The sequence below is a fragment of the Chiloscyllium plagiosum genome, chromosome 4 (genome assembly GCF_004010195.1).
Source record: "Chiloscyllium plagiosum isolate BGI_BamShark_2017 chromosome 4, ASM401019v2, whole genome shotgun sequence".
Lineage (NCBI taxonomy): Eukaryota > Metazoa > Chordata > Chondrichthyes > Orectolobiformes > Hemiscylliidae > Chiloscyllium > Chiloscyllium plagiosum.
In genome coordinates this window covers 16,988,622-17,012,375 of record NC_057713.1, presented here as the reverse complement: position 1 = coordinate 17,012,375, position 23,754 = coordinate 16,988,622, and the positions used below count along the sequence as shown (strand labels likewise).

Sequence of the window (23,754 nt, the reverse complement as noted above, 5' to 3'; positions counted from 1 at the left end):
TCTGAACATTGATGTAGTGCAGTAATAAAAATGCACTACATTAGGGTAAGCTTAATGTTGTAAAATTATCTCCATATTAGTTATCTAGTGCTGTTGTTGCTAACTATTTGAGTGCAAATTATAATGTCATGATGCTCCTGTAATCTCCCAGTGTTGGCAGTGGGCCACCATTATGATGATGATATTTCTTTATTGAACTATCTCCAGGGTGCAATAAAGGGATGCCTTTGGTTAACAGGCAACTACTTTCTGATGATTGGTCCCTGTTTTATGATGATAAAATAGGCTTTAATATTCTGGAGAGCTCAGAAGTGATTTCAGTAATGCACAGCTGTATGTATCATGGATGGATTGGATTTCTTTCCTCTTGTAAAAATGATCTAACAGATGTCTTTAAATTTAGAACATAGAACATAGAACATGGAACATTACAGCGCAGAACAGGCCCTTTGTCCCTCGGTGTTACACTGATTCGTGGAACCAATCTGAAGCCCATCTATCCTACACTATTCTACTTTCATCCATATATTTATCCAATGACCATTTAAATGCCGTTAAAGTTGGTGAGTCTACCACTGTTACAGGCAGTGCATTCCACGCCCTTACTACTCTCTGAGTTAAGAAACTACCTCTGACATCTGTCCTATATCTATCACCCCTCCGCTTAAAGCTATGTCCCCTTGTGCTAGCCATCACCATCCGAGGAAAAATACTCTCACTGTCCACCCTATCTAACCTTCTGATTATCTCATATGTCTCAATTAAGTCACCTCTCAACCTTCTTCTCTCTAATGAAAACAGCTTCAATTTCCTCAGAAGACCTTCCCTCCATACCTGGCAACATTTGAGTAAATCGCCTCTGAACCCATTCCAAAGCTTCCACATCCTTTCTGTAATGCAGTGACCAGAACTGAACTATTTATGAAAGGTTTTGATAGAAAGAATATGGAGAGACAATGGAGAAGAGTCGTCAATACGAGAAAGTCACCAGAGAATCCATTTGGGAGTTCAGAAGAAACTTCTCTACCCAAAGAGTTCTGATAACGTGGAACTCAAGAGGATTGGCTGAAGTGAATAACATAGATAGATTTTAAGGGGAAACTAAACAAATAATTGAAGGAAAAAGGAATGGAATGTTGTGATGGTAGGTTTAGATAAGAAATGAAGGGGAGAGATACCCGTGGAGCATGAGTACTTGCATAGAACAGCTGGTCCTCATGTCTTGTTTCTTGTTTCAGTGCTTTATCATAGATCATAGAACCCCTACAGGCCATTTGGCTCGACAAGTCCACACCGACCCTCCAAAGAGTATCCCACCCAGACCCATTCCATTACCTTAGGCTCTACCTTTCCCCTCACTAATGCACCTAACCTGTGCATTACTGAACACTATGGGCAATTTAGCATGGCCAATTCATCTAATTTAGCATGGCCAATTCACCTAACCTGCACATCTTTGGACTGTGGGAGGAAACCCAGGCATGGGGAGAATGTGCAAACTTCACACAGAAGGCTGGAATCGAGGCAGCAGTGCTAACCACTGAGCCACTGTGCCACCCTATTGTGTAAGTAGGGATCTAAATCAAGCAGGACTGTGTGCTTTGATTGCTCTGCTTTTATGCTGCCAACGACTTGGAGAAATATTTTACATTGGAGCAGGAAAGATATAGACAGGTCAGTTCCAAGGTGACAAGAAGTCTAATGGAGTACAAAGACCAGCATAAATCTGTTGGGTCAAATGGCGTGTTTCTGCACTATCATTCTTTACAACTTAACCCATTGACTGGATTATTGGTTGTCCATGGGGAACTCACCATGAGCACATCATAGACATGGTATATAAGGGAACTGAATGACTAACATATTCCAGGGACCAGTTGAGAAATATCCTAGCTGCTGGAGTAGAGCGAGGAACTAAATTTGGGGAAGGATTATTGTAATTATGGAATGATATCTGAGTACTGGAGGGATTCTGCAAAGTGGGAAATCGATAAAATGCTGACCTTAACAATGTCTCCAAATTTACCGATAATAATAAGTTAAGTGGAAGAATATATTCTGAAGGAAAAGCTGGACGAGAGCTCACTTTGAAATAAAATCTCCATGGATAGTAACCAGTCACTGCATTATCTGTAAGTGAGTACCATTACTCAGTATTAATGTTGCTGGATGAATAGTTCAGGAAGCAAGACTGATGGTCAAGGGATAGGAGTTCAAATCCCACAGATTTCTTGTTGTGAAATGTTATTAGAGTGAACAGAAGAAAAATCTAGAGTAAAAACCACTGTCAATAATTGTGAGCATGGAACCATTGAATTGTTCTAAAACCCATCTGGTCCACTGGTGTCCACTGTCATTACCTGTTCTGGACCATATGTTCCAGGCATGGACGTGATGGACTGTAAGGCCTCTTTCCATTATGTAAAAACTCTATGACTCTATTTTGACCCAGCAATACGGAAGGAATAGCAATATATTTCCAAGTCAGGATGGTGAGTCATTTGGAGATGAAGTGTATTCTGCTGCTTCGAGATGTTATTAATCATCATTTTAGAAAGTGTTGTCTAAGAAGCCTTGCTGAATTTCTCTAGAGCATCTTGTAGGTGGTACACCTTGCTGCTACTGAACATTGGTGTAGGGGGTGGATATTGTGAATGTCTTGCCATTCAAAGGAACTGCCTTTAGTCTGTATGGTATCATGCTTTGTGTGTTATTGGAGCTGCACTCATCCAGGCAAATGGAGAATATTCCATCACATTCCTGACTTGTACTTGGTAGATGGTGGACTGATATTGAGAAGATGGAAGTTGAATTACTCAAAGCAGAATTCCCAGCCTCTGATTTGCTCTTGTAGCCACAATATTTATATGGCTACTTCAGTTCAGTTTCTGGTCAGTTGTAACTCCCAGAATGTTGATAACGAGGGATTTAGTAATGGCAATGCCATCCATTGTCAAGGGGTGACGGTTAGATTATCTCTTGATGGTGAACGTCTTTACCTAGTATTTGTGTGGCATGTGCATTTCTTGCCATTTTTTAGCCCAAGCCTGAATATTGTCCAAGTCTTGCTGCATTTTGGCATAAACTGCTTGAATATATGAAGTGTGAATAATGCTGAAAGTTATGCATTAATCACAAACATTCCCACTTCTGACTTTATGATAGAGGAGAGGTCATTGATGAAGCAGCTGAAGATAGTTGGACCTAGAACATTACTATGAGGACCTCCTATAGAGAGTCCTGCGATGATTGACCTCCAGCAACAACAGCCACCTTTTTTTGTGCTAGCTAAGACTCTAACTAGCAAAGAGCTTTCCCCTGGTTCCCATTGATTCTAATTTTTGACAGTCAGTCAAATACAGCCTTGATCTGAGTGGCGCTGGAAAAGCACAGCAGTTCAGGCAGTATCTGAGGAGCAGTAAAATCGATGTTTCGGACAAAATCCCTTCATCAGGAATACCTGATGAAGGGCTTTTGCCCGAAATGTTGATTTTCCTGCTCCTCGGATGCTGCCTGAACTGCTGTGCTTTTCCAGCACCACTCTAATCTAGACTCTGGTTTCCAGCATCTGCAGCCATTGTTTTTACCAAATACAGCCTTGATGCCTAGGGCTGTCACTCTCACCTCACATCTGGAATTCAGTTCTTTTGTCCACGTTTGAACCAAGGCTGTAATGCATTGGAGACGATGCAGGTGTGATTTACAAAGATGGTTCCAGGAATGCTCACCTTCAGCTGTGAGGATCAATTGAAGAAGTTGGGATTGTTCTCCTTGGAGAGAAGAAGGCTGAGAGGAGATATGGTAGACATTTTGAAAATCATGAGTGGCTGAGCAGTGTAGATAACGAGAAACTGTACCCACTGTTAATAATTAAAAAAGAACAAAGCAGCATAGATTTAAAGTGGTGTGCAAGTGAAGCAAGTGACTAAAGCCTTGAATGACACACTCGAGAATCTGGGAATCTCTCTCCAGCCTGCTGCTGTGATACCATTCTTCCATCTGTCACAAAGGTCTTGAGCCTGTCCTGCCAACTGCGGTCGCATGAGCGAATCTCTCCTTTAAGAGAGGCAAGCTGTCTTTAAGAGAAACAATGAAGAAGAGTCATACCATTTTGTTGTTCATTCATGGGATGAGGGTGTCTCTGGCCAGCATTTATTACCCATCCCTAATTGCCCCAGAGGGTGGTTAAGAGTCACCCACATTGCTGTGAATCTGAAGTAACATAGAGGCCAGACCAGGTAAGGATGGCAGATTCCTTTCCTAAAGTGCATTAGTGAGCCAGATGGGTTTTTCCTGACAATTGATGATGGATTCATGGTCATCATTAGACTCTTAATTCCAGATTTTTAAAAATTGAATTCAAATGCTACCATCAACTGTGGCAGGATTTGAACCTAGTTCCCCTGAACATTCCCTGGGTCTCCGGATTAACAGTGCACTGATATTGGTACTAGGCCATCATCTCCTCCTGGGTGCAGCACGTCAGACCTGCTGAGTTTCTACAGCATTCTCTCTTTCAGATTGCCAGCATCTGCAATATTTAGCCTTTGTTAAGCTGGGTGTTCATGCTAACTGCACATCTAGTCAAGAGTGTGTTGCTGAGAAAGCACAGCAGGTCAGGCAGCATCCGAGGAGCAGGCAAATCACCGTTTTAGACGTAAGCCCTTCCTGATTCCTGATAAAGGGCTTATGCCTGAAATGTCGATTCTCCTGCTCCTCGGAGCTGCTTGACCTACTGTGCTTTCCCAACTCTTGACTCCGATCTCCAGCATCTGCAGTCTTCACCTTCTCCTAGATGCACGTGTAGCTGGTCATCATGTTGATGGTGATTTTGACAATAGAAATGCAGCCAGTTTTAAGTTTACATGCTGCCTGTGTCAATGGGATCAGATGCAGGGTAATCGCTCATTGCATGGCCGAATATCAGGTCTAACCATATATTTTCCCTGAATATAAATCAGAGTTGTTCAAGTTCAACCACCCTTCCTTCCATCCTTATTCGCAAAAGTTTGGTCTGGTTTGTGTCTTTCTCTTCAAAGAAGTCTGAGGAATTCTTTATTTCAAGGAATGAACGTATCCATCATTATTTTATAGTCAGCTTCTTTGTGTACTATTCTTATTGTGTCATCCCAGCACCACACTGTTGGGTAGATATATCTTTATGTTTACATTCTGTAGCTCCTAAAGTAAAACCTGAGGCACTGTCTACCTTTTATTTATTCTCCGTTTGGCAGCTTGGAGACTGCTGTTTCATCTCAACTGGCATTCGGAATGGAACTTATTGCACAAAGTGGGCATGCTGTGTGGACTCTACACTGCCTTATACAAACTACACAATGAATAGAACTGTGGCAAGGTTGTATGGGATTGCTACATGCTTACAAATGGGATTGGTGTCATGCCGTGCTGACAAATTGGAATTTTATTTTAACCATCAAACACCTCCAACCCAGCTGGAACAGTCTCAGATTTGATCACCAGAATGACAGACTTGTTAGTCCGTCTGTTGGGTTTGTCATCTTGCCATGCACTGCGTGGCGAACATGCCTGACAGGTATCAGATGGGGTGTCAAAAGACAGCTGAGGCCTGTGTTCTGATTTGCCCCTTTCATTTGTGCCTCTGGAGCCTGCCCTCGAGTCTCCCTGAAACAACTAGGACACCGTTATGTGAGTTGAGTTTGGGAAGGGCCAGCCAAGGTCCTAAAGAACCTGAGGCCATAACCTCAAGCTGCCTGCTAATTGGCACCAAATTGACAACATCACTCGGAAAAAATCAAACAGCTGGATGGCTAGCCACAGTTTTCTGGGGATGTGCAGAGCATCTGTCTGACCTGCCTCTGGCTGTGCTACTTTTGACCCAGGAGAGCAAAAACGAACACTGGTTGAAAATCTGATCCAGTCCCTTTTCTGAAATGCCTGACTGTGATGAGTATCAGGAAGGAAATGCAGTTGCTGTGCTTTATGGCAGATCTCCTCTGCTGCTGTCAACCAGCAAAGTAATTTGCTTTGCTTTCTTTCTGTGTTTCAAAATGCTGTGGCTGATTATTTAAGGCAGACGAAGTATGAGAAAAGGTTAGTCATCTTGTCATTGCTTCCCATTGCTCCAGGCAATTGGACAGTCACAGGTATTGGATACTACACATTATAATTAAGTTTGTGCTATGTCAAGGTGAATAAATGAGCTTGTTTATTCATTTTAACACACCACCATTTCTCAAGTATTCTAGAGAGTCATGCCTTCTTTCTAAATATAACAGTGTAGGAAATGCAGGTAAACGTGAAGGTACGGAAATATTACTCTGAGTAATTAATGTTCAACCTGAGCTCCAGCAAGCAATTAAAAACATAAGTTTAGGGATGCTATACCCAGCATTCTTGTAAACGACACATATTTCCCTAATTCCCTTCTGTCTCCAGAACACCAAATGCTTCTTGACCCCATTTGTTTTCCATGTTCTGTCAAAGTCTCTATAACGCTGCTTCTTGTTTGGGTGGAAATAAATCTATCGACTTCCCTCCTTATTCTTAATTTATGATGATCTCTGGTGTTTGAACCCAGTGAAAAACATGCCAGCACTAAACTTGTTAACCCATTTCCTAGTCATGAAAACTTCTCTGGGTCACCGACATATTTCATCTTTTTTAAAGATACCAATTCATTTCATTTTGACCTGTCTTTGATACGTTCCAGATGCTCATTATTATTTTCTCCTCAGAGGCATTGACACTGCCTTCAGTGATCAGAGTTAAAAATCACACAACACCAGGTTATAGTCCAACAGGTTTAAATGGAAGCACACTAGCTTTCGGAGCGACGCTCCTTCATCAGGTGATTGTGGAGGGCTCGATCGTAACACAGAATTTATTGCAAAAATTTGCAGTGTGATGTAACTGAAATTATACATTGAAAAATTGATTGTCTGTTAAGCCTTTCATCTGTTAGAATACAGTGATAGTTTCACTTTAATCTAACAGATGAAGGGCTTAACAGACAATCAATTTTTCAATGTATAATTTCAGTTACATCACACTGCAAATTTTTGCAATAAATTCTGTGTTACAATCGAGCCCTCCACAATCACCTGATGAAGGAGGTTCGCTCCGAAAGCTAGTGTGCTTCCAATTAAACCTGTTGGACTATAATCTGATGTTGTGTGAATTTTAACTTTGTACACCCCAGTCCAACACCGGCATCTCCAAATCATGACTTCAGTGATCAGAGGACTATTGATGGGGAGAGGGTATTAAATGGACAATGTAGTACTGCCGGAGCATCTGTTGGATATTTGTTCATGAACTGTGGTCATCACTAACAAAGACAACATTTATTGCGCATTCTTAATTGCCCTTCAGAAGGTGGTGTTGTGCCTTCTGGTACCAGTGCAACAAAGGAATTGGAATATAGTTACAAGTCAGGGTAGTATGTGACTTGAAGAAGAATTCGACAGAGGTATTATTCCCAAGTATCCGTTGCCCATGTTCTACCAGAGGATGGAACAGGTTTGCAAGATGATATTGAAGAAGGTTAGTTGCTTTGTCGGCTGCCACCATGCATCGTTGGTAAATCTTTACCATGGTAAAGGAGATATCTATCAAGTGGGCAGTTGGTCTTGGATGGTATCTCAATTCTTGAGTGGTTAGCATCTGCCCATGTTTTGTTCCCTCCATCAATAAATATGAAATATTCAAATGTAACTCAGAGTTAAACATTGAGATGCACAGCAGCAAATGCCTCTTGAGTTGCGCGCTGCCAATGCAAGACTGTTTACTGGTTCAATCTGACTATTTTTAGCAAGCATAAAATTTGTATACATCAATTAAGATTGATTTTTTAAAAAGTGGTAAAAATCCAAAAGGAACTAACTCTCAAATTATATTTCCTCAGCAGAATAATTATTTGGATAGAAGTGATTTATATTTTAACGAGTGTCTGATATAAATCAAGTGACATTTCTTACACGACTGTCACTAATTATACAAACAGTCCTGAAAACTTTCTCGATATGAAGCAAATGTCTTTCCTTTGGATTGTGAAATGAAAAAGCACATGATGATAGTCCAGGACAGCTCCCTTTGTCCCACAAACAAAAGTTATACTCATTGCAAGGCTATGATTTATTCTTAGACCATAAGACCATAAGACATAGGAGTGGAACTAAGGCCATTCGGCCCACCGAGTCCACTCCGCCATTTAATCAAGGCTGATGGGCATTTCAACTCCATTTACCCGCATTCTCCCCATAGCCCTTAATTCCTTGTGACATCAAGAATTTATCAATCGCGGCTTTGAAGCCATTTAGCGTCCCGGCCTCCACTGCACTCCGCAGCAATTAATTCCACAGGCCCACCACTCCCTGGCTGAAGAAATGTCTCCGCATTTCTGTTCTGAATTTACCCCCTCTAATTCTAAGGCTGTGCCCACTGGTCCTAGTCTCCTCGCCTAACGGAAACAAGTTCTTAGTGTCCACCCTTTCCAAGCCATGTATTATCTTGTAAGTTTCTATTAGATCTCCCGTTAACCTTCTAAACTCCAATGAATACAATCCCAGGATCCTCAGCCATTCCTCATATGTTAGACCAGGGATTCCAGGGATCATCCGTGTGAATCTCTGCTGGACATGCTCCAGTGCCAGTATGTCCCTCCTGAGGTGTGGGGCCCAAAACTGGACACAGTACTCCAAATGGGGCCTAACCAGAGCTTTATAAAGGCTCAGTAGCACATTGCTGCTTTTATATTCCAACCCTCTTGAGATAAATGACAACATTGTATTCGCTTTCTTAATCACGGATTCAACCTGCATGTTTACCTTTAGAGAATCCTCGACTAGCCCTCCCAGATCCCTTTGTACTTTGGCTTTATGAATTTTCTCACCGTTTAGAAAGTAGTCCATGCTTGTATTCTTTTTTCCAAAGTGCAAGACCTCGCATTTGCTCACATTGAATTCCATCAGCCATTTCCTGGACCACTCTCCCAAACTGTCTAGCCTCAATCCATGTCAGTAGCTCACCTTGAACACCATGGGCCCTCACCTTACTCAGCAGCCTCCCGTGTGGCACCTTATCAAAGGCCTTTTGGAAGTCTAGATAGACCACATCCACTGGGTTTCCCTGGTCTAACCTACTTGTCACCTCTTCAAAGAATGCTAACAGGTTTGTCAGGCACGACCTCCCCTTACTAAATCCATGTTGACTTGTTCTTCTTTGGCAGATGATCATATGGAGCATTAAACCCGACAAAGTGCTCAAAAGAACAACTCAACTAAGATAACTGCAATCCTTATTTTCATGACTAATACCTCCCTGATTTGATTCACTGTCTAAACGTAATTATCTTTATCCCAGCAAATGAGCATAATCTAAAACACTTCAGTAATTGACTTCTGGCCATGTTCCTTTGAATTAATTTACAGCTTTTTTTTCATTTCCCTGCAGATACATTTTGTCAGCCGGGTCAATGAAAATGCAAAATACATTTGTACAAAAGCCTAGTACATGCTTGAGTAAGACTGGGCATTGATCAAGACCGTTTAGTTGATGTATTCACCTTTTGATGCATGATCCATTGCGAATGATTACTGTCTGTCATTGTCACAGCAAAGAAATGTTTTAGTCACCCGACAGCTAACTATCTCAAAATAAGGCAAGGTTAAGATGTTTAAATTCATTCCTACTTGCATTTGATTTCCCCTTGGTTATGCAATTGAAAGAAATATGACTATTAACTCAGACCCTTTTTTAGACTTATCCTTTGTTCTTGTATGAATAGATTTGTGGTTTTAAAATGAATGTCACATCTACCACATGAATAAACAAACAATAAATCTGAAGTATAAAAACATAAAATAAGGTAATACTCTGTTATTATCCAATCCTGATCTTCCTTGCTCAGCAAGTGTAGAAGGCATTATTTAACCAGGATGTTAGCTTTTGACAGAAATAAAATTGATTGTTAAATGGCGTCCACTGGATTGAAGTTCACACAAGGTTCAATAAGGCTTACCTCTCCATACCCCAGAACCACAAATAATGACATGTTGTTTGCTCTAACCTAGTTATTTGTCATCATTGATCGAACATCCTCACAATGACAACTTCAGTGCTCCAAGTGAATGTATTGTTTTAGCCATGAGTGAGTTGGTGCTGACTTATGTATTGCAACAGGTGGAAGAGAGCAGCCAGATTGAGTCACATCTGGTCAAGCGATGTGATCTTGCTTTCTTGTTGCTGCATTGGTCATGTTAGCGGGCCAGTGGGGTACATATTTGTTGGTCTGACGAGCTCTCAATAAAGACCAAGCTTACACTTCACCACCTGTGTGAATCTGAGTGAAAACATAGAAGGGTGAGCAAGTTACCATTTAAAATTGCCCTGTCCAGAGATATTTATTTAAAATAATAAATTCAAAATGTTATATTTAAGCTTGTTTGCAGAGACTCCAATTTAATATACTTACAAGGTCTCCCCAATAATTAGTAGTTTTATCCACTTCCTGAGATTCAGTTCTAAAAGTGCCAGTTGTCATCCCACCATTACATTAGCCATGACCATTATTTATGTCTGAAGCTTAATAGTAAGAGTTGGGAGAACAGTCAATTATGGCAGCATCTCAACCATGGAAGATCTATTTCCAACTTCCCACATACATGGGTCCAACAGGCGTAATTTGATATGGATCAGAAATGATGGATGATAGCTTCCTTCTTAGGCAGAAGCACCGTAAAACCATGTGTGTGGTGCATATTGCTGCTTTGTTTCAGCTCACTAAAGTTAGCACAAACCAGTGATTGAATCTGAAACCTTATATCCAATAAGAATGAGAATAAATCAAGAGCATTGTCAAGCAAACTACTGGCAGGAATGAAGCATGGTATTTTCCTCAAGTCCTCACTTCACTGCACATACTATAATCATAGAATCCCTACAGTATGAAAACATGCCATTTGGCCCATCAGGTCCACATCAACTCTCTCAAGAGCATCCCAACCAGACCCACACCATCCCTGTGTTTCTGATGGCTAATCTACCTAGCCCGCACATCTTGGATAGTGGGATAAAACCCATGCAAACATAGGGACAATGTAAAAACTCCACACAGACAATTATCCAAGAGTGGAATTCAACCAGATCCCAGGCACTGTAAAGCAGCTGTGCTCACCACTGAGACAACCAACTGTCCCCTTATAAAGTGTAGCTTAAGAGGCACGGTGATTATTTATCAAATAACATTGGTCTATGAATGTTAAAATGGTGGCAATTTGAGTACAGTTGTATGGTTTGGAAGATTAGTTCTTTCTTCAAAAAGAGGTGGGATATTGTCCTCTTGCTCTCTGTTGAACAGAATCACAAAACGTTCCTTAGCACAGATTTATTGAGGAAATCATTCCCCTAGATTGATAATCTGAATCAGTAACAGATATTTTCTTTTGTTTCAACAGATCCCATGCATGGGCCGAGGAATATAGAAGTTGTGAAGATCAAGTCTAAACAAATCACAATCCGTTGGGAGCCTTTCGGTTACAATGTGACCCGTTGCCACAGCTTTAACCTTACTGCTCAATACCGGTATGCAGTGGGAGGTCAAGAGCATGTGGGTGAAGAAGTCTGCCAGGACACAGGACACATTCAACCACAATATACCCTGCGCGGTCTACCACCTTACACCAATGTAAGTGTGAAATTGGTCCTAATGAACTCAGAAGGAAGAAAGGAAAGTGATGAGCTTGTGATCCAGACGGATGAAGATGGTAAGTAATGAATACTACCTGTTCATTTTTGTAAGTTTGAGAATCAAATGCCTTGGATAGCAATGGCATCTCAAGTTGTACAAATTGAGGATGTGAGAGCCAGAGAAGATTGAGAAAGTTCCAGGAATGAGACATTCAGTTGCATGGATAGGTCTGAATTGTTTTCCTCGGAAAAGTGTTGGTTGAATTGAATTGAATTGCATTTATTGTCATGTGTACCGAGGCACAGTGAAAAGATTTGTTTTGCAAGCAATACAGGCAGATCTCATAGTTAGATAGCATAGATAAGTAAATAATAGGTAAACAGCGGCAAAAAACAAAAACACAGGTACAGGTGAATGCTAAGAGTTTGTGAGTCCATTCAGTATTCTAACACCAGTCGGGTAGAAACTGTTTTGAAACCGACTGGTGCGCGTGTCCAGGCTCCTGTATCTTCTCCCCAATGGTAGAGGTTGTAGAAAAACATTGCCAGGGTGGGATGGATCTTTGAGAATGCTGACGGCCTTTCCTTGACAATGGGACTGGTAGATAGATTCTATAGACGGGAGGTTGGCCTTTGTGATTGTCCGGGCCGAGTTCACCACTCCCTGTAACCGTCTCTGATCTTGAATGGTGCAGTTGCCATACCAGGTAGTGATACACCCAGACAGAATGCTCTCAATGGTGCATCTATAAAAGCTGGCAAGGGTATTCGTCATCATGCCAAATTTTCTCAGCTGCCTTAGGAAGAGACATTGTTGGGTCTTTGTAACCAGTGCGTCCACATGAAGAATCCACGAAAGCTTGTTGTTGATGACCACTCCCAGGAGCTTGACACTCTCCACTTGTTCCACCTCCATGCTGTTAATGTGTAGTGAGCATGGGTAACATCCTGTCAAAAGTCAATAATGAGTTCCATGGTTTTGCTGGCATTGAGAGCTAGGTTGTTCTCAGTGCATACAGACATGGAATTAGGAATTCAAACCGGTTTCACCATTCAATAAGATCATGGCTGATCTGATGAATCCACACTCCTACATACTCCCCTGACGACCTTTCATCACCCCCCCTTGCTTATCAAGAATCTGTCTACTACAGGCTTAAATATATTTATGGACTTTGTTTCCACTTCCTTTTGAGGAAGAGAGTTCCAAAGTTTCATGACTCTGTAAGAAAAGATTCTTAGTCTTAATTTTACAAAACGTAATCCCTAATTCTAGTTTGTTCTTTCTACCTCCACTCTGTTAAACCCCTCAATAACATACATGTTGCAATCAAGTCTTTTTTTTTCTTCTAAAATCCAGTGGATACAGGCCTAGCCTGGCCTACCGTTCCTCATCATCCATTCCACGTATTAGTCCAGCGTAACTTCTCTGAACTGCTTCCAATGCATTTACATCCTTCATTAAATAAGGTGAACAATTCCACACACACTACACTTGATGTTATGTAACCAATGCACTGTATAAGTGGAGCAGAATCGCCCTACTTTTGTTTCCAATTTGCCTCATAATAAATGATAGCATTCTATGACCTTTCCTAATTACTTGCTGTACTTGCATGGTAACCTCTTACAATCCATGCCCAAAGACACCCTAAATCCCTTTGCATCCCAAAGGAAATTTAATGGAGGCATTTAATGGAGGGGTCTGGAGAAAATATTTCTAGAAGTTTTCCAATTGGTGGAAGGACAGGAAAAGGACAGCAAGAGATAAAACAATCTCACACAGAGTGGTTAGGATCTGGATTGCACTGCCAGTTCAGGAGCGGTATTGAAAAGGAAATTGATTATTATCTAAAAGGAAGAACATGCAGGCTAAGGGGAAAACGCAGGAGTGTGGCTTTAGGTAAATAGCTGCTTCAGATATGAGACACACAGACAACAGGTTGAATGGACTTATTCTGTGCTATAACAATTCTATGCTTCTGTGTAGGGTTCAATTTTAATCCTTTATATGAAGTAACTTATTCTTTAATGTCCTGAATATTATTGCCTTCAATCTGAAACAACAGCTCTAAGCCTTTGCCTTTGAGGACAAATGAGAATTTGACTGAAACTAGTTCGTTCCTAGTATTTATAATCTCCTCTGTGTTCTGAGGTGGACCAGACTTCATGTTCCTCAATGAGTTGAATATTTGGCAGGATGTATGTGCAACATAGACATTGGCACAAATAAGTAGAGTCATAGAGATGTACGGCATGGAAGCAAACCCTTCGGTCCAACTCATCCATGCTGACCAGATATTCTAACCTAATCTCATCCCATTTGACAGCACTAATCAGCTAATTGGCCTGTTTCTCTGCTTTACATTCTGGCCTAGTTTTCACTCCATAGGGATGAGCAGAAACAAAATATAGTGGGTGGCACGGTGGCACAATGGTAAACACTGCTGCCTCATAGAGCCAGAGAACTGGGTTCAATTCCCGCCTCAGGCGACTGACTGTGTGGAGTTTGCACATTCTCCCTGTGTCTGCGTGGGTTTCCTCCGGTTTCCTCCCACAGTCCAAAAATGTGCAGGCCAGGTGAATTGGCCATGCTAAATTTGCCCGTAGTGTAAGTAATCTAATCTAACAAACATGACAGTCAGGACTCAATTCCTGGATTCATACCTCCATCTCATTTTCTGGCAATTTTTACAGGTATGCAGTAAGGACAGGCATAGTTCACATGCTGCTGTACAGCACTTCCATCTTTGCATTATAGATGTGGGCAGTTTAAAATCTCCTCAATGTCTCACCCCAATTTTGAGGGAGATGATTTCCTTAAGTAAGCAGACATGGTTAATTACCTTTCAGAGGACATGGAAACCTTAGTTCTGGTCTTGGAATTCGGTCATTGACAGACTTTAAAATATGAGGCAAATAAAATAATTTATTTTCATTTCAGTGGTTAGGTGCTGTACTGAAAGGAAAGATGCTTTTGCTACAGTCATTGGGATCACTAATATAATAATCTTCAGTGATTTGACTGCTTTGTTAAAATAGGTATAAACAATGACTGCAGATGCTGGCTAAAATAAAAACAGATCAGTTTGAGAAAAAGATTTCTGCTAGATTATTTAATTGACAGACAAGCTGGTGTACCTTTTTTTTAAAAAAGTGATATGCTTTTACAATTTCAATAGGTTTCATTGTCTTTATTATGACAATTGATCATTATGAATGCTTGGCTGAATTTCAGAAGTCCAAGAAACACTTATCCCAGCAGAGTGCTGTGTCGGCATGTGCCTGACATTTTTAAAACGTCACTAAGGGATTAATTGTCTTAATTTTGGTCATTATTTGTTTGTCAACTATTTGATCAGTTGTGGAGATTTGATCTCTTTTTGAAGGAGAGTGTTTTGACCAGAATTAAAATAAATTGATAGAAGTTGATTTCTTAATGTTGATTTCAAAGATATCCTGAGGTTTGCTCATTGTGGATACTGGGTATGTGGGTATGGAGTATACATGGAGAGCATAATGAAGGCATTGAGAACATGAGGGAGAATGAGAGGACATATGATGGCGGCACCACTGCCTCACAGCACCAGGGATCTGCATTTGATTCTAGCCTCGGGTGACTGTCTGTGTGAAGTTAGCACATTCTCCCCGTGTCTGTGTGGGTTTCCTCTGGGTCCTCCAGTTTCATCCCACAGTCCAAAGATATACAGGTTAGGTTAAATGGTCATACTAAATTGTACGTAGTGTTCAGGCTTTGTATTAGTCAGGGGAAATGCAGTGTAATAGGCTAGGGGAATGGGTGGGATACTCTTCAGAGGGTCGGTGTGGATTAGTTGGCCCTATGTAGGAATCCTTGATAGGGGAAATGATGGGTGGGGTGTTTAAGCTATGAGGAAGTATGAAGACATGATGAAAAGTGTATCAGGAATGTAAGTGGGAATGGAAGGACTGTGAGTGGATGGGTGCAGGATTAAGGTCACTAAATTATATGACCAGATATGTTACAAGTTCAGTTCTGTGGACAATTGGTTAATATGGGCAAGGACAACAAAGGCAATGCTCTGATTTGCTCTTCAGCATCTTATGTTAACATGAAGAAAGGAATTGATTAGGGTTCAAAAGTTCAACTAGTCCCGGTTCAAATATGAATAATAGTCACCTGGTTGAGGATAATTGTTCTGCTGGGTCATATTGCACCACAGATTAAATTTAATCAGAAGGAACTGAGGAAATGGTAGAGGAAGCTGACAAGAAAAGACAGCCATGGCACTGACTTACCAATGTCAGTAGCAACCAGCTATTAAACCATCCCAGCTTCAGTCAGTATATTTGGAAATGAGGCAGAAATTAAGTGGAGGGCAATTTGTAAACAGAAGAAAACAGAGGATAAATATCTAACAAGTATAAGTACTAATCTGTGCAATTAGTACTTGTGTGTAAAATCTGTGCAATTTATAAAGCTAATGGCCTATAAATCCATGACATTAACATTCTCGTATTGTTTAGTTGTCTTATCATTATAGATACTTCATACAATGTGACTGCACTAAGCAGGATATAGGATAATTTTCATGGGTCTCTTGAGGTTTTCATATAGTACTGAAGATATTTTTGCTGACAATTTGAAAGGTGAGTTAAAATGTAATTCTGGAGTATGTTCTTCAGCTGGTGCAAAGATGTAGACTTTTAATTTTACTTCTGTATAAATAATTTCTACCCAGGTTGTCTTAGCCTGCAGTATATCAGGGTAGCCATGTCAGAGCAGCAGGGTATTCCATAAAAGACAGCCTACACTCCTGCTCCTAATAACCATCTGTTTGTTATTAGCTCTACTGACCCCTGGCAGCAGGGGGCATTGCATTCATGCCAGCTTTGTGGGTCCAATTTGACAGCAACTGTTCTGTTATGTTTGTGCATTGTTATTATTGAACGAATGTCACAACTGTGACTTTAGCGATTTTTTTTACTAAGATACCAGCCTGTTCAGAATTGTAGGAAATTTCTGAGGTGAAATAGAGATCTGGTGGAAATGGACTCAACAGTAACTTTCAATCGAATGTTGGGAAAATGCTTGAAAAATTACAAAAAAATGCATAGTGATTTTGGGAAATCAGGCAAGAAAGGGCTTTGAGATTAATGGAATACATGTTTGAAAGAACTGGCACAGACATGGGCCAAATGGCCTCCTTCTGTGCTATTTAATTTAAGGATAAAACTTGAGTGTTGCTGAATAAAGGCACATTTTGTCAAATCTTTTCAACTTGCACTCATCAGGACATTTGCAAAAATACCAATTCAAGAGGGAAACACACATGTGCACTGCATGAGATGAGGGTGCTGACTGGTTGGCAGGATGAGCCTAACTGGTTTAGACAAACCTACAGAGCCTAGACACATTAAGGAAAGGTTTGGAGAAATATGGGCCAAATGCAGGCAAGTGGGACTAGTTTAATTTGTGAACATGGTTGGCATGAACTAGTTGGACCAAATGATCTGTTACCGTGCTGTAAGACTCTATGGCTCTCTATGAAATACAGAAATAAAACACTGAAGGCACCAATTGTATGCCTGAGGGGAGGGTTTTATTATCTGGATGGACATGTCAGATTGCATGGTCTCACAAATTCAGTCAAATTTCATGGTCATTGAAGAAGCTTTTCATTGGGAGTCAAAAGCACTGGGGTAGAACCAAGGAGCTCACTGCTCCCTAAGGGGAGAAAAGTCTGACACACTTTATCTGCTCATGTAGGGATTTGGTGTCTCCATTCACAAATGGAACTTCTAAAGAACACTAATTTAAAAGTAACTCCTGACCTGGCAACAGTCCTGGCCTGGAATACCAGGTGTGCACCATTTGCACAACTCTCAAGGTCGGCCTCAGCAAGTGGACTTCTGCTGGATCTATGAAAGCAGGGACTGCTTTTTACCTGTTAAATATTTCATTAGGATGATGGAGTCTCAACCACAACAGACCATTCTGCTTTCTGTGACATATGTATTAGACCTGACAAAACTGGGTCCTGTTCCTTTCTGTGGTAAGACCCAATGTCCTGAGCAGGAGTATGTTGGACAGGTCTCAGGGATGAGGGGGTGGGGTTTCAGACTCCCCCCTCTTTTAGGGGGCTGAATAATTTCTAAAGTTTATGCTCTCAATAGAACCTTCCCTGAAAGTTGCTTTAAATTGACTTCTGTAGAAAGGCACTTAATAAGTTAGCTGTTTTTGGCCCTCAGCTAATATTCAGCCTTCACTATTCACTGATGTTTTGACAGCTTTCTTTGTGTGGTTTGATATAATGGGAGGAATGAAAATCTTATTTTCTCATCATCAGCTACTTTTTCTGATGCTCCGCACTAGACAGCCTGTCCCTGTGTGCTTCCCCCTGGAAATGGTCCGATTATTGTGGTAATCCCAGAGGATTCTGTTTTACGTCCCATAATTGAATGATTACAGGCTTTCTATATATATTTGCAGCTAAGGGCCATTTGTCCTGAAGTTACCTGGACCGCTATTTCCGTCTATATATCCTCCACAACCAATTGCTTTTCACCCAGAACACATGCAGACCACCAGCTCCCAGATCATTAGCCTCAGCTCAAGATTATCAGCCCAGTGACATTTCCCCTATGCCACAAGTTATCTTTTGGAATACTAAATGGGCTGGCTCAAGGTCTTATAAACTACCAGTCATCTCCTCCCATTTCCTCACTCAGGAGAAATGAAACTTAAAGCAAATATTTCAACTTGAGTAATTCTTTGCAGGCTGAGAGCATCAGCTTTTAGCAGTAGCTCCTTTCTGCTATGAGCTTTCACCAATTCAATTTACATTTGAATCATTGAATGATTCAACACAGAAGCAGACCATTGGGCCCATCATGCTTTTGCCGGCTCCTCCATAGAGTTTTCCAACTTGATTCACTCCCTCACTTTTTCCCCACAGCACTGCAAGGTTGATCTTTTCAAGTACTTGGTCAGTTCCTTCTTGAACCTGATGCATGATTCTGCATCCATCAGCCTTTTTAACAATGCATTCCAGATCACAATAACCTTCCATTTGGAAAGCATTTCTCTATGTTACCAATGGTGTATTGTTCTTCACCTTAACACTGTGACAAATGCATTCATAAAATTCTACCACTACGAATGATTTCTCTTTATTTGCTTCATCAAAATTATCCATGATTTTGAACTTATCCATCATATGTCTTAATGTTCAGGGAGAATGCAGCTCCTTCCATCTTCAACTTACTAGATGCCCCTCATCACCAGCAACATTCCATTCTATTTTATTTCGACCATTAGCCCATAAGATACAGGGACAGAAGTAGGTTACTCAGCCCATCGAGTCTGCTTCTCTATTCAGTGAGACCATGGCAGATCTGATCATTCTCAACTCTTGTCTTTTCTTCTCTTTTCCAATAACCCTTGATTTCCTTATTGATTAAAAACCTGTTGATCTCAGCCTTGAATATACTTAACCACCCAGCCTCGACTGAGCTCTGCTGTAACAGATTCACAATCCTCTGAGAGAATAAATTCCTTCTTATCTCTGGTTTATTCTGAGATTATGCCTTCTGTTCCTTGACTTTCCCACAAAGGGAGACAATCTTTTCACACCTACACTGTTGAGTCCCCCTAAGAATCCTGTATGTTTTAATAAGATTGCCTCTCGTCCAATCAAATTGTACTATAGTACAGATGTAATCTACTCAACTTCTCCTCAGAAGACAGTCCCTCCATAACATGGTATCAGCCTGGTTAACCTTCTCTTGGTTGCCTCAAATGCTCTTATATATTTCCTTAGATAAGGGCCAAAAAGTGTTCACTACATTCTTGCTGTGGTCCAATTAGTGGCTTGAATATATTCAGCAAAAATTCCCTACTTTTATTCACGTTCCCTTTGAAATGAAGGTCAATATTTAATACTGACTTGGAAATGTGTTGCATTCCTTGAGTGTCGCTGGGTGAAAAGCCCGGTTAGCAAAGCCCATGTCCTATTAAATAAACCATTGTTCTGTCGCCTTCTGTGATCTTTCTCCATTGAAATAATATTCAGCTCCTCTGGCTTTATAGCAGTAGCCCATGCCCTCCAAGTCTTACAGCTTTGTGTTAATGGCCAATCAGTTGCCAAACAAAATCTTATTAGATATTTTGCAATGCAGCAGGTGAAGGTAATGCATTTTTACAGATTGTCATTATCTCATTCCAGTGTTCTTATGAGTTCAAATCCCACCAGATCTATGTAATAACATCATGTTGTATAGGGAGGTTTTAGTAAAACTATGCAAGTGTGATTAGAAAATATCTATAATAATCTCATTCTCTGATCTACGTATTTAGTTCTTCAACATAGCAGGCCTGAAGTATCTTGGAGGATTTTGATATTTTAATCTAAGTGATAGTCATAGAAAGGTTGTATGGTTTCTGTTAGTGAAATGTTCAGAGAGTTGGTTCTCAGTTAAACTTGAAGTCAGTATATTTTAGGCAAATTACTCTCTCTGTTGGGATCTCACTCTTTCTTAATTACATTAACTGCTTGCTCACTCATGGATAGTGGTCTAGCTTTCTGATAATGGCTTTTGATGGAACGGCTTTCAAATAGCTTTTAGTTTGCTTTTGAAAAGCGTGCGAAAACATGGCTGCCTCATCATATGTCACTTCATAAGCTGGAAGTCCTTTCCAAATAAAGGTTTTATATTGATTCCAATATTCTGTATTCTGTTTTAACAGCTTCGAGGTTCACACAGCCTAGTTTGGTTGAGAAATTCCAACATGATAGAATGGAAGGTTAACAATGTCCATTCACTTCCATCAACCATAAACTGAGTTTTGACATTCTCTTTAGTTCAGAATGAAACAGAATGTAAGGCAATCTAGAAATTCTCCAGTTCTGTTGTCTTGATCCATCCTTAAACAAAGAGATGTGTGAATTCTCCAGGTGGCTGTGAAAGTTCATATTTAATTTTTTCATATTAGCTTGACATCTGGTACTGTTTGTAACGCAAATGCCAAAGGTCACATGATTTGCAGCAGCCATTTTTAATAGCTTGCTCGTGATCAGTTTTTAAACTTGTTGACTGAAAGGTCATCACCCAATATCTTTGTACTTGGCATGACACTACCAAAAAGTGTCACTTTGTAGTTCTCTGCATTAAATTTATTTTGCCATGTATCTGCTCATTTCACCAGTTTTTTTCGACATCCTCTTGAAGTCTGTGACTGTTCTGATTGCTTGACACATCCCCAAGTTGCATATCATCTATAAATATTGTATTTTACCCTTCAAATCCAGGTGTAGACCATGAATTATATCTCAAAAAGAATAGCTGTCTCAGTACCAATCTCTAGGGACAGCACTGTATATATCCCTCTCATCTGAAAACAAATAATTCATTCAATATTATTCTCTGTTCCTGCCCCTCGGCCAATTTTCTAACCTTCCTACCACTGGTGGAGTGTAGTTTTCCAGACTGGAGGCCTGTGACCAGTGGAGTGCCACAAGGATCAGTGCTGGGCCCTCTACTTTTTGTCATTTACATAAATGATTTGATTGCGAGCATAAGAAGTACAGTTAGTAAGTTTGCAGATGACATCAAAATTGGAGGTGTAGTGGACAGCGAAGAGGGTTACCTCAGATTACAACAGGATCTGGACCAGATGGGCCAATGGGCTGAGAAGTGGCAGATGGAGTTTAATTCAGATAAATGCGAGGTATTGCATTTTGGGAAAGCAAATCTTAGCAGGACTTATACACTTAATGGCAAGGTCCTAGGGAGTGTTGCTGAACAAAGAGACCTTGAAAGTGGAGTCGCAGGTAGGTAGGATAGTGAAGAAGGCGTTTGGTATGCTTTTCTCTATTGGTCAGGGTATTGAGTACAGGAGTTGGGAGGTCATGTTGCAGCTGTACAGGACATTAGTTAGGCCACTGTTAGAATATTGCGTGCAATTCTGGCCTCCTTCCTATCGGAAAGATGTTGTGAAACTTGAAAGGGTTCAGAAAAGATTTACAAGGATGTTGCCACGGTTGGAGGATTTGAGCTACAGGGAGAGGCTGAACAGGCTGGGGCTGTTTTCCATGGAATGTCGAAGTCTGGGGGTGAGCTTATAGAGGTTTACAAAATTATGAAGGGCATGGATCAGATAAATAGGCAAAGTCTTTTCCCTGGGGTTGGGTCTGTTTTCATGCTGTTCATCTCTATGACTCTATGATCCTTTAATCCCATGAGTTTTCACTTGGCTAACCAGTCTACAGTACGGTACTGCATCGATTAAACTGACTTCTGCAATCGGTCCATATCTAACTGCATCAAAGAAGTGCCAATGCACTGGCTCTCAATAAGTACATCTATTTCCTCCAGGTTAGAAAGCAAGAGAAAGATCATTTCTTAAGGGGAAAGGAAATCTAAAAATGTTTATGTCTAAAATCTATTGAACGTTTCTAAGGAGAAGCAGAGAGTAAATTGACTTTTATCGAGCCTGAGGAATTGGACCATAATTCTCCTGTGATTGTCAGTTGTGAGTTAGTCAGTCAGGGCTATGGTAGTGCCTTCCCTTTGTTAAGGCTTGTGTCTGAACTTGCTCGGTTGCCTGCAATGCTATTAAGTGTCTCATGGATGCTAAGGTCATAAAAGTATACTCTTTAGGTTGAGCTGCCAGTCACAATGAGTGGATGTTACATACCATTACATGCCATTAGGGACATGAAGCTGCTGTGTCCCTGTCATGAGGATAGAGAAAAACTGTTATTCTTTCTTTGACTTTTTTTTATGTCTACCCATTAGTGCCTGGTGCAATCCCCATAGACTCAGTTCAAGGAAGCACCTTCGAGGAGAAGATATATCTACAGTGGAAGGAGCCAATAGAAACATTTGGTATTATCACACTTTACGAGGTAAAGATATATTTTTTGTGGTTGTGCAATTTTAAAATTTACTATACTAACTTTTGCACAAAAACATTATGCAGAGATGTATTTTTTTTTATTTTCCTGTCTACAACCGTAACAACGTATTTGAGGTTGGCTATTATGAAACACAGTTGAGAGTGTGGTGTTGGAAAAACACAGCAGGTCAGGCAGCATCCGAAGAGCATGACGTTTTGAGCATCAGCCCTTCATCTCCTGCTCCTCGGATGCTGCCTGACCTGCTGTGCTTTTCCAGCACCAAACTCTTGATTCTGATCTCCAGCATCTGCAGTCCTCTCCTGTTATGAAACACTGTAAATATACGAATATATTCTTTCAATTCTGTACCTGATTTTGTGTATTTGTGCACATTGCGGAGGATATCCTTCCTAAATTAATAAGCTAACGATTTTTATTCTCAAGTTTTAGCCTTTCTTTCTTTAAAAGATGCCAATGCTTGTTGTTATTTACATGGATACTTATGGCTTTGCAATGAGTGACATCTAGAAGATGTGGGAACCTCCTTCATGTGGGAACCTCTTCAGGCTCGAAGGGCTGAATGGCCTACTCCTGCACCTAATGTCTATTGTCTATTGTCTATGTGGAGGATTAGATATTCAGTGTTGCCAAATGTTTATCTAAAGGTACTTTGTGTGCTACAGCAGGACCCAAACCAAGGCCTGGCTTTAAGTCCCAGCACCTCCAGGGGTCTGCCATAACATGTCAGCACAGGTTGGGTAAAAAAATCTATACACCCTGACATCCACACACATATTTTCCAACAGGGGGCCTTTGACTAATGATACAGTTACACAGGCTGACTTTTTATTCCCAAAGCTATCTGAACGTATTGTAAATTCAAAGGAACTCTGTGCTCATCATTGTTGTTGTCATGTAGGAAAGAAAATTGAGGAGGAAATGAAACAGGACTAATTTCCATTTGACTGCCAGCTATAAGCAATGTCATGCATTTCTGATTAACTATCTGGATTAGTGGTGCTGGAAGAGCACAGCAATTCAGGCAGCATCCGAGGAGCAGTAAAATCGATGTTTCAGGCAAAAGCCCTTCATCAGGAATAAAGGCAGAGAGCCTGAAGCGTGGAGAGATAAGCTAGAGGATGGTGGGGGTGGGGAGAAAGTAGCATAGAGTACAATAGGTGAGTAGGGGAGGGGATGAAGGTGATAG

At 40.7% G+C, this 23,754-nt stretch overlaps 1 protein-coding gene across 5 annotated transcripts in view; it reads left to right on the top strand.

Annotated features, from left to right (window-relative positions):
- Positions 1–23,754, top strand: part of LOC122548881 (receptor-type tyrosine-protein phosphatase mu-like) — a 701,186-nt gene that overhangs the window by 328,750 nt on the left and 348,682 nt on the right. For all 5 annotated transcript variants that reach the window (XM_043687785.1, XM_043687784.1, XM_043687783.1 and 2 more), the window contains exons 7-8: positions 11,436–11,744; positions 22,447–22,556. In XM_043687785.1, coding sequence (XP_043543720.1) covers positions 11,436–11,744; positions 22,447–22,556 — 419 coding nt within the window. The remainder of the gene's footprint in view (positions 1–11,435; positions 11,745–22,446; positions 22,557–23,754) is intronic.